At 38.2% G+C, this 15,991-nt stretch overlaps 1 protein-coding gene across 10 annotated transcripts in view; it reads left to right on the forward strand.

Annotated features, from left to right (window-relative positions):
• LOC135843157 (putative uncharacterized protein DDB_G0271606) overlaps window positions 1-15,991 on the forward strand; it is a 45,618-nt gene that overhangs the window by 11,358 nt on the left and 18,269 nt on the right. For 9 of the 10 annotated variants that reach the window (XM_065360931.1, XM_065360930.1, XM_065360938.1 and 6 more), the window contains one exon: window positions 12,631-12,933. In XM_065360931.1, coding sequence (XP_065217003.1) covers window positions 12,649-12,933 — 285 coding nt within the window. In that variant the 5' untranslated portion in view covers window positions 12,631-12,648. Of the gene's footprint in view, window positions 1-7,839; window positions 8,018-12,630; window positions 12,934-15,991 lie in introns of those variants that run through there. The other variant, XM_065360933.1, reaches the window with a different exon arrangement.

Consider the following 15,991-nt stretch of genomic DNA (forward strand, 5'->3'; position numbering starts at 1 on the left):
GTGAAAAATCGAATCTTGTAATTTTTTGTGTGTGGGGGGGGGGGGTGAGTCGAGTGGAGAGATTTCTGAAAATTTGATTGAAGAAGGGTAGTAAAAATAGTACCTAGTGATTTTTTTTTCAGAAAAAATTTCGTTAGATACCTCGATTTTCTACTTATCTCAGTTACTCACCGATCCATTTCAAGACCAACGTCTGGCCTTATCGACGGTCAATTTTGATTTCTGTTTTAATCACCATTCGTTAGCAATAACATCTGAGGTGTTGTGTGTATTTTTATTCAAGAGTTCGTCGAACACAGTACGAGTATATCTGTAGCAATTCAATTCAAACCCAAACCCAGGCGTTAGCCATCTCCTCGTGTTAGACGACACGATAACGTTAAACCAGTTTTTTTTTCGCGGAGGCATTCGTCGATTCAGCTGATACGTACACAAGGTACACGCATACAGGTGTAAAGTGGATGCTCCATACTATGGGACCACGTATAGAATACTGCGTATTATTAATTTTCTCTCCTCGAACGTACGTTCTTGGGTAGCTTTTTCATCATACAGCATTCTCAGCATGAGAGATATGTAAATGCTGCATGATGAGGAGAAGAAAGGGAATGGGAAACCACCCCGTGTGGAATTGTTGGTCTGATCTAGTAAGATAGCCTTCTCGTCTTCAATAATTCCATCCCCATTGATATGTACCTATAATTTCTCGATATATGTAGACACGAACGCATTTTTCTGCGAATAGAGTGAATTACTGATGTATGTACATATTTTTTGACAAATTCAGTAGCTGCGTTTTTGGAAAGAGAAGGAGAGGGAGAGGGGCGAATTTTTCTGCCAATTTTTTGAAAACAGCATCCCTTTCTGAGTCGACACAATTCAAATTGAGAAGTGAACTAAAATCCTAATGTACTTGATACAAAATATAGAAATTACTTATAGAATCACACGAGGAATTGACAACGCTGTTAAATTAGAATATCATGAGTTTATAACTACATAGGTTGGTGTGTTTTAGCCCCTCCTCCCCCCTCCCAGAAAAATTTAAACTTTGCATCTGCAAATTCGATATTTTGGAGATAAAAGTCAATCTTGGAAATTTCTTCGCCCGAGTCCAGGTACATATTCAACTTCAAAGAGAGAGTGTGGTTATTTCCTTCAGGAAATCACTCAGGGAAAATCTAGGATGAGGGGGAACATCAGAGAGGCTAAAAATGATTAATTCAACTCTGACTTACTCATCCCTCTAATCATCATCCATAAGTTTACTCGTAGGTTCGTTTTCCCTCTTGTACGTACATGAGAAATTCTCTCGACTTTTGCCAGTGACACAGGTTTTCCGGGTCTGGAACTGTTGGCTTAGATATGGGTTGTTTTGAACGAGTGAGTTTGGTGTTGAAGTAATCTGTGATGTGAGCAGCGTTTGTATGAGTTGTGACTCGTTTGAAAATAAGTAGGTACCATTATAACAATTTGTCAAAATGCGAAAGAGGTAATAAATTCTCCTATTGTCGATCTGAAACGAATACTTACAACAAGTTATCCATTCAATCAAATTGTACCTATTCAGTTCCACATTCCGATTGTTTCAATGAAACTGTATAAAACACACACACACACACACACACACACATCACACACTAAAAAGGTGTAACTTAAAACGGTCATTTTTTTATTTTATCCAAAAAAGTACTGTTTTGTTTTCGTCCGAACCCTGCAAATGCCTGAACCGAAGAAAATACCCCACCTATACATATAGAGGTTTAGGTACATAAACAATGTAACAATACGTGGACATTTTACAATACACGCGAAGCTCGTACAAAAGAACGATGAGATAAAAAAATGTATGAAGTAAGATTTATATTACAGTGTGGTGGCGTTCCTTTTTTTCCCCTCTCTCTTTCTTTCTGTCTTTGTAACAGGTACAAAAAAACTACGACGATGGTGTGTAAATATTCCACGAGACATCCTTGAAAACCACCACTTACAGCTTACAGCTGTGCGCTGTGCTGTGTAGTGTAACGTGCTGAGCATTGTATGGACTATGGATGGAGCATAGACATAGTGTAGACGAGCTAGAGAGAAGAACGATCTATTTCATCTCTTCGAGAATTCGAAATCGAAACGATCTAGGGGTTTCAGTTATACCTACGAGTGTACTAATCAAAGTTTTATACCAGAATATCTTATATTGGTATTTTAGGGGATGTTGGTAGTTCAACTTGAGAAAAAGAGGTTTTTAGGTGTGGGGTGATTAGGCTAATGATTGATTTTTAGGAAAAGGTAACACGGATAGTATACGATTAATGATCCAAAGGGGTGTCACATTTTTAAAAGGTCGATTTGTTTTGAGACTATTGGAAAAGTTTACTCAAGCTGATGGTGAATTTCTGAGTTTTTTACTTCACTGAGGAAACCTCAGGGTTTGAAGCGAATTAGGTGGTTTTCTCAGAACTTCACAAAGAGACAAGAGTAAATATTTACATGAGAATCTGAAACTCAATGGATGCACTCGAGTCGAGCCCCATTATTGACGTCCGCATTTTCGAGCTGATCTAGAGCCTCGAGTAATCTCACATCGCTCTGGGAGGCGTTGTCATCAACTATAAAGTTCGACATTCTGAGTCGATTAGGGTTAGGGTATGGTTCAGGTGAGTTACAGTTCCCATGTGATGACTTGAAAATGTATTTTTTTGCAAGTAAAAAATTTCCAATTTTCAATTTTTGCTGCAAATTTCTCTCACTTTTTCTACCTCCTAAAATCGACCTCCCTTCTTCATCATCGTATGGCTCAAGGGCACATGTTTGTATTATTGTTGCAAAAATTGTCAATTTTGGGATTTTTCAATCAAGTATAATAAATAGGTAGGTACCTATAGTAAAAAACACACTTTTCAACTCGTCACCTCGAATTTGCGATTCACCTGCCTTGATAGATACAGAATGCCGAACCGAAAGCAAGATGAAATTTTCAGCTGCAGAAGTTGATTACAACGTCTTCTGGAGCGATTCGAAATTGTTGGCGAAAATTCAAATCTTGCTGGAGGCTCTAGATCGACTCGAAAGTGGTGACAATCAATTCGGGGGTCGATTTCAATGTACATGAACTGAGTTTCAGATTTTCATCTCTGTGTTCAGTTGAATTATTATACCAATGGGTTGTTTCCATTATTTTCAAAAATTCGCCAAAAATCAAAAAATTAACTCGAGAGCTCAAAATTTGGTTCGTTGACGAGTTGTGAAGGTTCTCTCTTTAGTACAGAAAAATATCTTCATCATAGGCCGAAGTCCTCAGCTCTCTCTCGAAATGTTCAATGATCAACGTCTGCTTTCCTTTGAATTCTGAATAAGTATATGAATATTGAATATGCGATACGAATTCAAAAATTTTATTAAGATTGCATAATGCTTATCTTTTTTGGTATAGAAAAGAAAACAAAATTTTGCCATCGTCTTTCTCACATGTACATAAATGAAAAGCTTGATTGCCATTTGTCGGCGCTGCTACATCAAAAGACTAGTCCGATAAAGGTCATCGATCTTCTACAGTGACAATGAAATAAACACAGTGCGACGTTATTGTGTAAAAATCTTCCAGATAAAAGCGAAAAGAAATCCAACGCAGTGTACAGGTTTCAAAACATGATACTTATACGGTCTACGATGACTAAAAAAAATCTCGTTGGCGGCGATTTTGATATAATTCAGAAGTCAAGTAATGCTCTGCAGGGGGTTTTTGTCTGTTCGTTTAGGGTCATTTCTAATTCAGCGATTGGTAGTGGTATTATCTGATAAATCTATTTTCAAAGTTACCTGATTTTTGTGAGATGAATTAATTACATCAGGCGTGGCGATGGTCATTTCAATGTGTTTCCTTTTTATAAGTTATCAACGTATGGAAAAAATTTAGAAAATAATGTTTTAAATTGATCAAAGATATATTTTTTGTGTTTCTTTTGAAGATGAAAGGGTTCAAAGGATGATAATGTAGAGAATTCGAGATTTTGATTGGTATTTCTTCTTGAAAATGAAAATCGAGGAAACGAGTGTGGGTTGCATAATTCCTTAGGTTGCATTACTCGACTTAATTTATTCTTTTCACCTTCCCTAACTGTATCATCTGAATGATGAATAAGAAACTCGTGATTCAATTTCCTCAATTGATATGGTATAGAGAGTAGGCAAGGCACCTACTCATTTGCCCCTGAGGATCCACCAACAAAAGTAACTCGTGTATTCAAGCTCTTAGCTCTGAGTGGTGATGGTCCAACAGCAGAAAAATACTCATTATTTTCGTATTATCCAGCCATCGATCATCCCTATATGTATTAGTAAGAATGAGGAAGAGGAAACCAAGCATCCTTTGACGATTACAGCAGATATTTGTACTCTACATCTTTTTATATTACGTACGAAACCGGAAAGGAAAGGATTAACGGTGATGATCGAGTCGTCGCGGACAAGAATATTCGCACGCCGAGACCTTGCCTTACCTCACCGCCCTTCTTCTCGCCCTGTTTCCTCTGCCTATTCTTTGGCCATCGTAATCTACTATCAACAATGGTCTGTTTTTACCTTTTTATTTTTAAGGGTATTGGGACGATGATGTGAAAAGAGTGGTGATGAGAGACGAAGGGAATCATCGATGATGAGACAGGTAATTCTGCGACGAGTTCAAAGGGTAGGGAAAAAATCGCGTATACGGTTTCTTCATGGTGTAAGCACAATTTTGTGGCAGGTTTACCCATTATTTCTACCTTATTTGAAAGGGTTACTATTATTGTTATGTGAAGAATTGGGGCAAATATTGTATTGTGGGATTCGCTTGGTTCGGTGTTGGAAGTGTTGTCTGAAATGTGGTCATTAATTTTTGCAGTGTTTTCAAGATTAATTGCAAAAATGGTTTTTAGTTGCGCTTAATCTGGCACATATCGTTGTTTTGAGAGGGGGAGGGGAGAGCGAGGTGTAATTTTGGTTTATTTTTTTTTAAACACACACAGACGAAAACAAAAATGAAACGAAACGATACAAAATGAATGATAATTTCAAACATGATCGAGAAAATGAATCGATTTTCGACCATGACCGATTTTTGATCGAGTGATCAATTTTTGAGAATAGGTACCTGAAATTAATTTTTCATTTCGAACATGTCGTTCGTACGAGATCGAATATCACAAATAAATCGATTTTTTGATTTGATTATCGATTTTTGATCCGTAAGTCGTTTTTTTGAGGTTTGAATTGATTTTTTATTTCGAACATAATGGACCCCGTGAGATCGAAAATCGTAAATTAATCGATTACTGAAGTTCGATTAATCGATTTTTAACCGTAATCGATGTGTGATCGAGGCCCAGCTTTTGAGGGAACCTTGAATATATTTTTCACTCGAACATGATCGATCATGTCAGATCGAAATTCACAAATGAATCGATTTTTGAAGTTCGATTAATCGATTTTCGATCATGATCGATTTCGAAAAATCGTTGTTTTAGGCTAAGATCGATTTTTCAATCACGAACGTGATTGATGAAGTAAAATCGAAAAATCGCAAATAAATCGATTTTTGCCGTTCGATCAATCGATTTTTGGTAATGATCAATTTTTGATCGAAAAGTCGTTTTTTGAGGCTAAAATTGATTTTTCAATCACGAACGTGATCGATGAAATAAAATCGAAAAATCGCAAATAAATCGATTTTGTCCGTTCGATCAATCGATTTTTCATCGTGATCAATTTTTAATCGAGAAATCGTTTTTTGAGGCTGAAATTGATTTTTCAATCATGATCGTGATCGATGAAAAGAGATCGTAAAATCGCAAACAAATCGATTTTTGTCGTTCGATTAATCGATTCCTAAATTCTGATCCGTTCAAGTCGTTTTTTGTGGCTAACATTGATTTTCAATTGCAAACATCATCGATCGTATTCTTATGGGATCGAATTCGAAAGTTGAAAATCGATTTTCGATTGGGAGGCTTATAGTACTTGTTATCAGAATGGGTGGAATGTAATTTGCATTGGTAGCAGAGCATGGCTAGTAACTTTTAGGAATGCCCATCTTTAAATCTGCTAGCAAAAGAAATGGTGTTGAGTATACGAGTCTAATTTTTAAAAGATTTTCTATCTCTCACTTTACCAAAATAGGTATAGTTTCCTGCAGTACTCTCCCCTCTCTCCCCTCCCCTCCCATCGTTCTCCAAAATTTCTATTTCCCCTAGTACATAGTTTTTTGACTTCAACAATTAGCGAGGGACGAAGGGAGTTATTCATCCATCTTTATTCGTTTTTCATTTTTAATTATGATAATACGTATGTATAGAACAGCACAGTCTCATCTGACGATGGTATAGCTATAGCTTCAGCACACTCGGGGTGCGGACATCGATTTCATTCCAAAATGTACAGACGAACGAGCGTAGAAGGGAGAATTATGGACGAGCTAGTGATCGATAAAGTACGAGTGGATGGGCATGGGCGCAGAGGAGAGCGAATATTAGTATTGTCGGCGAACGAGTGCGAAATATGGAAGGGTTATTCGCGACTACAGTAGTAGGTACACAGAATAGGGTTGTTGGTACTTTTGTTTGTTATGTGATGTGGGTATGCGGAGCGAACCGGAAGCATTTGTTATAGGTGGATTTTTGGTAGGGTCGTTGCGTGGAACCCCTTTGAAAAGCCGCAATGCTGGAAGGGTGAGAAGAGGGAAGGCTTCGACGAGGTACGAGATATTTGCATACATCGAGTAATTTTTATTATTACGATTGGACGGCGTCATCGCATTCGCGTTCCCCTTCGAAGTAGGTGTGATTTGACCACTCCCTTGGCGAGTTTTTTTGGGCAAAAGGGGGCCGCTGATTTATGCAAATTTCCAACATTTTTCTGCAGCTGATGATGGTTTTACCCCCATAATGAAACCGCGACGACGATTGCTCGTAGGCGTTGTCGTTGTATTTTGGTAGTGAAAATGCAGTCGAGGAAAGTCTCGACTGGAACGATGGATATTGTGATTGCGAGTCTGCTGGAGTCGAGCTGGAGTGATAACGATATGCATAGCGTAGCACGAATAGAGAACGCCTACGATGCTGAAGTATAAGACGAGGTGGCCAGGGCGGTGGTGATGGTGGTCACTCCTCGAATAAGTAATGAAGTAGGTACCAAGACCTGTGTAATGATGTATGTACTTGTAGTTTACGAGGTATTGCGAAGTTTGGTGTGGAAGAATAAGTCAGTATAGTAACTGTGGTCTACCGGTGGTCGAATGCGGAAACCTACGATTAACCAACGACGCTATTAGCGAACTATAAGGTAAGACTTGGCAGAGAAGGTGTACTGCAAGGTGTACAGGGCACATTATACAGGCAGGTAGATAGACTGTCTGTGCCACAAGTTATATACGGGAACAACAAGCGCAAGTTAGTGTTGGCTGGTTCGGGTTTGGCTCGAGAATGGAAATGGATAGAAATGGATAATGATATGTTGAGCAGCAGAGAGAATAATTGCGGGTCGCGTTCACGTTGCGCGTTCTCGTATTTGCGCGAACGACGTGTTCTACAATATAGTTGTATGGGAGGTACCCCGACCCGACGCCGAATACGCGAACAGCTCTCTGATCATAGGCGAATTTCATCGCGAACCGATGCGATAAATTTTATTGGCCGTGTTACAAGTTACACCGCACCGATAATTTCGACGTCGATCACGTGATCTAAAATTTACCCATAGGCGACCATCATTGTACGAGTAATACGTACAAGATTACAGTAGACTTGCTCGGTGCAGTAGTCTGAACAGTCGCGCGATATGCTTCAATACAGATAATACGTACTACGACGTACTGTGAAACTATGGTGTAAAATAACGAGTTGTAAACACGCCTTGAGCTCGCCAAGTTGTGTTATTTTTCGTTTTCAACATCGTGTTTTTTTGCAAGATTGTTGTGGATAATGAATGTCGAACGTGGTATTTTGCATCTATCGGATATAAATGCAGCATCTAATTCGAATTACCGGTAGGTACGTAACCTACAAAAATGAAATTTTCAGTATGAGTTTTCATATAATTTCATCAGAATTTTACATCTTTGTGAACCTTGAGCAAGTTCACCTCTAGCATTTGAAAAAATTTGATGAAAAATTCATCAGGAAGGATCACTCAGTCCTGCTTCCTCAATTTTTGTCCTGCTTTTTTCAAAATTGCCGAGAAAGACCTGATTTTTTGTCTAAATTACCATAAAACTATGCTTGCGATTTAGTGATTTTCCCACAAAATTGCGGGGAAGTCTTGTTTTTTTTTGTTGTTTTTTTTTTTTGTAAAAATTGTTCTAAAAGGGTTCTGTTTTTTTGCCAAAATTGCTGAGAAGTCCGAAGTCCTTTCACCAAAATTGCTCATAATTCCCTTTTTTTGCTAAAACATCGAGAAATCTTAATTTCTGTTTTAATTGGCGGGAAAACAATACAAGTTTTTGCCATAATTGCCAAAAAGTCCATTTTTGCTTCAATTGCCCAAAGATGTCTTAATTTTGCCAAAGTAACCTTACTTACCTAAAAAAATTGTGTTTTTTTTTTTTTTTTTTTTTTTTTTAAATAAAAATTGTCAAGAAAAGTTATTTTCTACCAAAATTGCTAAAAAGTTCTGATTTTTACCTTCATTATCAAAAAAAAAATGTCAAAAAAACCTCGTTTTTGCTAAATTTTACCAACAGGCTGTAAGTGAGCTGACCTAAGTGATTTTCTATTAGTGAAAAGTAGTCGAATTGATTCCCACATTGTTTTTGCCAAAGTCTAAATTCAATTCGTATATATGAGTAAAAACGAGGTGGGAATCAATTCGACTGTTCTTTGTGTTTTGAGAATCAACTCTCACCAACTGCCTCCTAAAAAGTCATGTTTTTATGGACCAAAACATCCAAAAAGTCTCAATTTTCGCCTTATTTCCCAAAATTCTCAAAGAAATGATTTTTTTCACCAAGATTGTCAAAAAGTTCTAACTTATGTCAAAATTGCCAAAAAAAAGTGTCATTTTTTGCCCAAAATGTATTAATAAGACTTTTTTTTGCCAAATTAAAGAAAAATTCTCGTTTTTGCCACAATTTTAAAAAAATTCTATTTCTACAGTTTTGTCGAAATTTCGAGTTGAGTTATGTTCTTTCCATCATATGTCCTGCTTGTTAGACACCTTTCTTATCCACCTACAGCTTTTTGCCTTTACTAAACAGTATCGCATTCGAATTTTAAAATTCATATTCCAATAGTTGCTTGAAAAAAGAAGAGAGGCGGAATTACCTACTTGAAGAATTTTGAAAAGAAAGCATGCCCAGGTGACGAATATAGAACAATTCGAATTGCATACCCTAAAATGCTTTTGTTTTTTGGTTGGATTTAGTTTGTAGAACGAAATTCCACCGAATTGGTTTAAATTGAAAAATGGTTGCGATTTTCGAGTTCAGCGCGAAATGTTACACCATTTTGATAGGTCACATCGATATTTTTGGACGAACATTTCTGTACTGTAATCTGGTGGTGGGGGTAGTTGATAAACCTATCGGCATTCGTAGCGTTACTTCACATTGTGATTATATTTTTTCGCCGTTTTGGCGTGGTTGGGCTTCAGATGATCCCATCTAGCAAACTTTCATGAATCCTTTAATTTCAGATCATTTGTTTTGGTCAATGGAGCCTTTTTTCCATCAAAAATGGCCAAAAATTCATAAAAATCGCATTCAACGTGCAATAGAAGGCTGTTGTAAAACTTTTCATAGTGAAAATCACACATTTAGTATAAAGAGAAGACTCTAAACACAAATCCATTGAGTTTTTTGTGGTTTTAACCACGATTCCAAAATCACTTTTCTAAAGGTGCAGCGCATATTTTTTGGTTTCCAAAGAAGAACAGGAAAATGAACACTTCTATGTATCTGGATTGTGGTCTAAATTGTAGTGTAGTGTGCTTTTGTATGATGAAAATGCCCCAGCACCACAAAAAAGAATTGCCAAAGGCAGAGGGAATTTGTAAGTGCTACAAATAACGGTGCACTAATTCTAGCACTTACGGATTGCAGATAGGAGATGCCTCGAGCAGTGTTTTTATGCGGAGATTGGTTTACATTGGGGCATTTTCATGGCCCTTTAGGAGATTCATACTTACCTAAAGGTGGTGTCCCAGATGCCAGAGCAAGCGGCTCAGAATTTTCGTATATTATTGGAATTTTGTCCACTTTTATCCATTTCTGGCTTCTTCAGGGTAGCAGAAATGCAGTAAGGGGCATCCACCCGCGAAAATTTTGAGAAAATTGCCATAAAAGTTGTGAAAAACCAATCATATTGTCCAGGATAGTTCTCTTATTCAAGTTTTCTCATCAGCAAATTGCATACAGGTAGTTTACGATCCATATCCTAAGACAGTGACACTAGTCAAGAGTAATTTCAGAATTGCTGTCTTTTCATAAGTGCTAACAATGTTCCTAACAAAGTGTTGAATTCAGAAATCGGCATCGCTGCGACATTCGTTCATTTTTTTTTCTCTTCAATATCTAGCCCATAACGCATTGACACGTTTCCCCTTTTTATTTCGGTCCATCCTCGGCATTTCTGATTCTGCAAATAATAGAAAATGTTACAGCGCATGTGCGCATTGCATTTTCGCGTATAGTATGCTTGTTGGCGTTTATGGAATAGGGGGAAGGGGGAAGATTGGAGGGGGGCGCGGAACAAAAGAAGAAGGAAAAGCAAAATGAAAGAGTGGAAAAAGGTGCCTTACATGTATTTGTATAGGTAAATGAGTATACGCGAGTGTTACTACTCGCAAGATCAAAGAAACAATGGAATCGCCGAATTATGCTACATCCTCCCCTTCTGCTCGTACCCCTTCTCTTTTGGTGTGCGGCGCGGTGTCTGAAAATATTGCGATGCGATTGCCATTGCCGGATTGTCGATGCTGAGATGAGATGACACTGAAGTGAAGAGGAAAGGATAACGCTAAAGTGGCGGAGAAAGAGAACGAGCGATGCTGTGCGCGGCTCAACACTGGTGCGCGTACGTTTAGTGCGTACGCTGGAAGTAAATTACACGTACGAGATGCTGCAGTGCAAGCATACCCATTTATTATGAAGTGGTATCCGAATGGAGGTGCCTTCGTTGCTGTTGTGTGGAGTGTGCATCAGACAGCAGCGAGCTAACGACCGTATACCGAAAAAAAGAGTAAAGACAGAAGAATGGAAGGGAAAGCGAAGAGAACGCGAGATGAGATATGGTGAAGTAATTGGTATGGTGATGGTGCTTGTTGGACGAGGAGAAGGTACTGGAGATGTGTGTGTGCATTTTGTATAAGCCAAAGCCATTGGTATGGTTTTCAAAATGTGGCAGCGAGATCGTCGTATTCAACATGAGTCTGGGTATCGTATAATGATCGCAGCCACCACCGCCGCCGCCGCCGCCTCTGCTGCTGTTGCCCTAGAGAGCGAAGCAGCCCATGCCCATGTTGTTAAATTACCTTCTTCTGTAGGATGAAGAGAAGCTCGAGGGGAGTTTGGCCGCTCGGTAATTCGAAGTATACAAACCAGTGGGACGTCTGAAGCTTGTTTTTTCTCCTCTTTCGCGTCTCCCCTTCTTTGACGGATACTGGATCCCCTTTTGTCTGGCGCATTCGCGACGACGATGCTGTGCTCTCTGTTGTAGATACTTCTCTTCTCTTCTTCTCTCTCTTTACGCTGGCCCGATATAGAGCTCCGAGTCGAGTCGAGAAGCTCTTCAATTCTTCAGTCTCGAATTCTCTTCACGTTCTTTTCGCCTCAAGTCGCGAGATGCGAGTATGTAGTATAACGTGGCCGACGACAGGCGCTGGGCTTGGATAAAAATACCCAGCTACGCTGTTATTTCGCCGTTTTGGGTGTTGCGTTTCGTTGCCGTAAAGTGGCTGGCATTTTGGAGCCGTGGGCAGAGGCAGATCGCAGTCGACGAGAACGAAAAAGACCGGAGACGGCGCTTTTACCATTGTTATTATTTCCCTTCGTTCGCCCGTTCGCGAATAGTATAATATAACGCGCTACTGCCCCTCCCCTCTCTTCGTCTGTCCGAGAAGAACCCTATAATATTGCATAGTAACGGTTGCGAGGGGTCGTGTTCATGTAGAGTACATTCGTGTGTGGATGTATTTTTTGCTTTTCTTTTCCATTATGCATTGTGCATTGTATGCAGCGTGGTATGATTACTGACTTGTCGTGCCTCGAATATGTACTTTTCAAGCGTGTCGTCATCGTTGGAGAGGCAAAAGGTATTGTGTATTTGATGCTATAGTGAACTAAACGCGAAAGCGATCTTATGCGTGGGTTTTTTTCTCCTTCTAATCCATTGTTTTCCATGAGTTGTGCATTGCACGTGGTTTAGGAAGAAGAATGCAGAGCTTTAAGTTTGTGGAAAAACTGTAGCAAAATGACGTTGAAAATAGCTCGTACCAACAAATGGTAAAATGGTTATGCTTTTATGTAGGGATGGTTTCTATAAGGAGAGGATATCGAGGGAATGGGAAATATTATATTGTATTTTTGTGTTATCTATGGTAAACCAGATAGAATCATGTTTTTGAGTGCTGAGTTTTAACGATGAACTTTTTTCTCTTTGCTTTCAGGCTAATCGAAATTGAACAATGAGTGACGCGAATGAGAATACAGATGCGGCTGCAGTTGCTGCTCAACAGCAGGCACAAGCACAGGCACAGGCTCAGGCACAGGCTCAAGCTCAAGTAGCCGCTCAACAACAACAAGCTCAAGCTCAAGCCCAAGCCCAGCAGCTTCAAGCTGTTACTGTTCAGCAACAGCAACAACAACAGCAACAGTTGCAAGTTCAGCAGCAACAACAGTTACAAGTTCAGCAACAACAGTTGCAAGTGCAGCAGCAACAGCAACAACATTTTCAAGCTACTTTGGCATCGGTGAGGATAGATGTTTTGTAGATTTGTTTTTGTTTTATTTTGGCACCCGATCCGCACCAGGCTGTATAGGGTCATTCCATGCCAAATCGGCGGATTTTTGCACGAGGGGTCTTCGATTTTTTTCAAAATCAGATCATTTGTAGAGGTCATCAAACGATGACGAATGACGCAAACCGGACATTTTTTCGATTTTTTTTGACGGAGCTGTGGCGCTTCAAAGTTCTCCAAAATGGCCGAAAATGGAAAATTTCAGTTGCAAATTGCTCCGGTTGTACGTGGTATAGAATTTTCAACTTTTTTTCAAATTGTAGTACTTGAGAGGGTAATCGAAGAGTGATGTCAAAATCAGTGTTGCCACTTTCAAAAACCTAAAAAAATCAATTTTAAAACTTATAATTTAAATATAACCACGATCTCGGCGAGTAAAAATTCTGAAAAAATTCTCAGTTTTAGTCCTTTTTATGTAGAATAACATATCAAAAAATTAGACTGGCATCTTTTTTCATTTTCGAGAAAAAAAAATTACAAGTTTTACAATTGCTGCAAAAGTACCATCCGAAACCTAAAAAATGAAAATTTTTGCATTTTTGATATATTTTACCAATGTGTAGACGATAATGTGAAAAAAATCCCCCTCCCCCCAATATTGTCGACAAATTGACGAAAAATGCATTAATTTCACTCTTGAAATAAAAATTTATAGCACGAAAAATGTCAATTCGTTGACAAATGGGGGGGAGCGGGATTTTTTTCACATTATCGTCTACACATTGGTAAAATATTTCAAAAATACAAAAATTTTCACTTTTTAGGTTTCGGATGGTACTTTTGTAGCAATTGTAAAACTTGTAATTTTTTTTTCTCGAAAATGAAAAAAGATGCCAGTCTAACTTTTTGATATGTTATTTTACATAAAAAGGACTAAAACTGAGAATTTTTTCAGAATTTTTACTCGCCGAGATCGTGGTTATATTTAAATTATAAGTTTTAAAATCGATTTTTTTAGGTTTTTGAAAGTGGCAACACTGATTTTGACATCACTCGTCGATTACCCTCTCAAAGTACTACAATTTGAAAAAAAGTTCAAAATTCTATACCTCGTACAACCGGAGCAATTTGCAACTGAAATTTTCCATTTTCGGCCATTTTGGAGAACTTTGAAGCGCCACAGCTCCGTCAAAAAAAATCGAAAAAATGTCCGGTTTGCGTCATTCGTCATCGTTTGATGACCTCTACAAATGATCTGATTTTGAAAAAAATCGAAGACCCCTCGTGCAAAAATCCGCCGATTTGGCATGGAATGACCCATAGGGATTTTATTTCAAAATATATTCGCAACTTACATCTAGGATGAAAACTAATAATCTACTTACCTGTATATTACATTATTTTACACATTTATAATCTTAATCCTATATTTGGGGGGGAGTGGGAGGTGAGCAAGACGGGTTTGTCTGCCCCACTCATACCCACTAAATGATTACTAAGGGCCTCAACCACTGATTCTGGGTTTTGTACTGCACCTTTCCTTCATAGGGGTAGAGAAGGTAGAGGACTTGGGTTTACGTTAAAATTGTGTGAGGCAGCTAGTGCACTTGCTTAGGGCTTCTCACCTGCTGCTCACAAAATAATGTCAAAATTATTTTTGCAGAATAACTTTACCTGTTTACAACGTACAAGAAAATAATTCTACGATTTAAGATTTTGAGTTTGTGATTTTAATTTTTTGATCTTGAGTTTGGGATTTAATTTGGAGATTTAAATTGTGAGGTTGGGATGAATAGGGCTCAACTCTTGTGTCTTGCCTATTTAGCTACTTAATTTATTAACTTGGATTACATCTTATGTGTTCTATTCACAACTCGAGTCTAATTACACCTAATTGTAAGTTGAAAGGATTTACAACTAATGACTCAGATTTATGTATAAAGATTTAGGCTTAGCACCAACATAAGTCTTATCTAGTAATATTTGGTCTTTTACGCTAAGGTTTCTAAAATAATTACTCTACTCAAAACAAACTTATTTGATATGCTATCCACAATAAAGGAATACCTCAACATAACCTATCACTAGTCTAGGAAAACTACAGTTAGTGCTTAATGCTAACTACCCTTGCACCCATACTTACCTGACTGGATCTTCCATCGCCTTCAGGAACTATGATGTGGCTGGGCTCTTCTGCCCTCTTGTCTAGCAATAATTTGGTGCTGTTGTTGGGTTCTTGCCTTCCTTTGTCCTGCAGTGCAGACTGATATTATTGTAGAGGATAATCCATCATTAGTGTTGAGCTCCATATTATGAGTATTGATATTTGAGTTTTGATACTTCAGGTATTGATATGTATTTCATATTTCATCTTGAGAAGACGTGTCAATACCATAAGTAGCAATATACTCTATCAAGTTTCTCCAAGCCTAGTCCATCTTTCTGGTAATCTTCCTCTGTCCTCCTGCCACAGACATTCCAATCATGATGTTCAAAACTAAGTTTTGACCATTTCTACATGCTGCAAATATGCATTCAAAGTAACTTTGGATTATTTTTTCATGCAGAGCATGCTGCCTCAGAAGCTGATTCAACAACACTGTGATTGATTCATCCACATTTCGCATCTCAAATGCATCTATCCTTCTTTTATCTTCTTTCTTCAGAGTCTGTGTTCTTTAATATGCAGAAATACTGGAAACATGAAAATGATCCTCCAGACATCTTGAGGTTTCATGTAATGTTTCATAGTTGTGTCATTGCTGTTTTTCCTAGCGGTTTTTTTTTTTTTTTTTTTTACCTGGGACGCCAGTCCAAATGTCCCGTGGGTGGGGGCAAGTTTCAAGTACAATTATCTTTTGCACTAAGGTTTCTAAAATAATTACTCTACTCAAAACAACCTTATTTGATATGCTATACGCAATCAAGTGCTATCCTATACATTATTTTGTCAGTCAAACCCCTGCTAATTAGTTTGGCAAAATCCAAACTGAAATAAAACCCAAACTTAATATTTCTTTTGATCCCAACCTGAGACTGTTTCAAAGTGAAACCGGATTATTTTTTCAAG

This window comes from Planococcus citri, chromosome 4 (genome assembly GCF_950023065.1).
Source record: "Planococcus citri chromosome 4, ihPlaCitr1.1, whole genome shotgun sequence".
Classification (NCBI taxonomy): Eukaryota; Metazoa; Arthropoda; class Insecta; order Hemiptera; family Pseudococcidae; genus Planococcus; species Planococcus citri.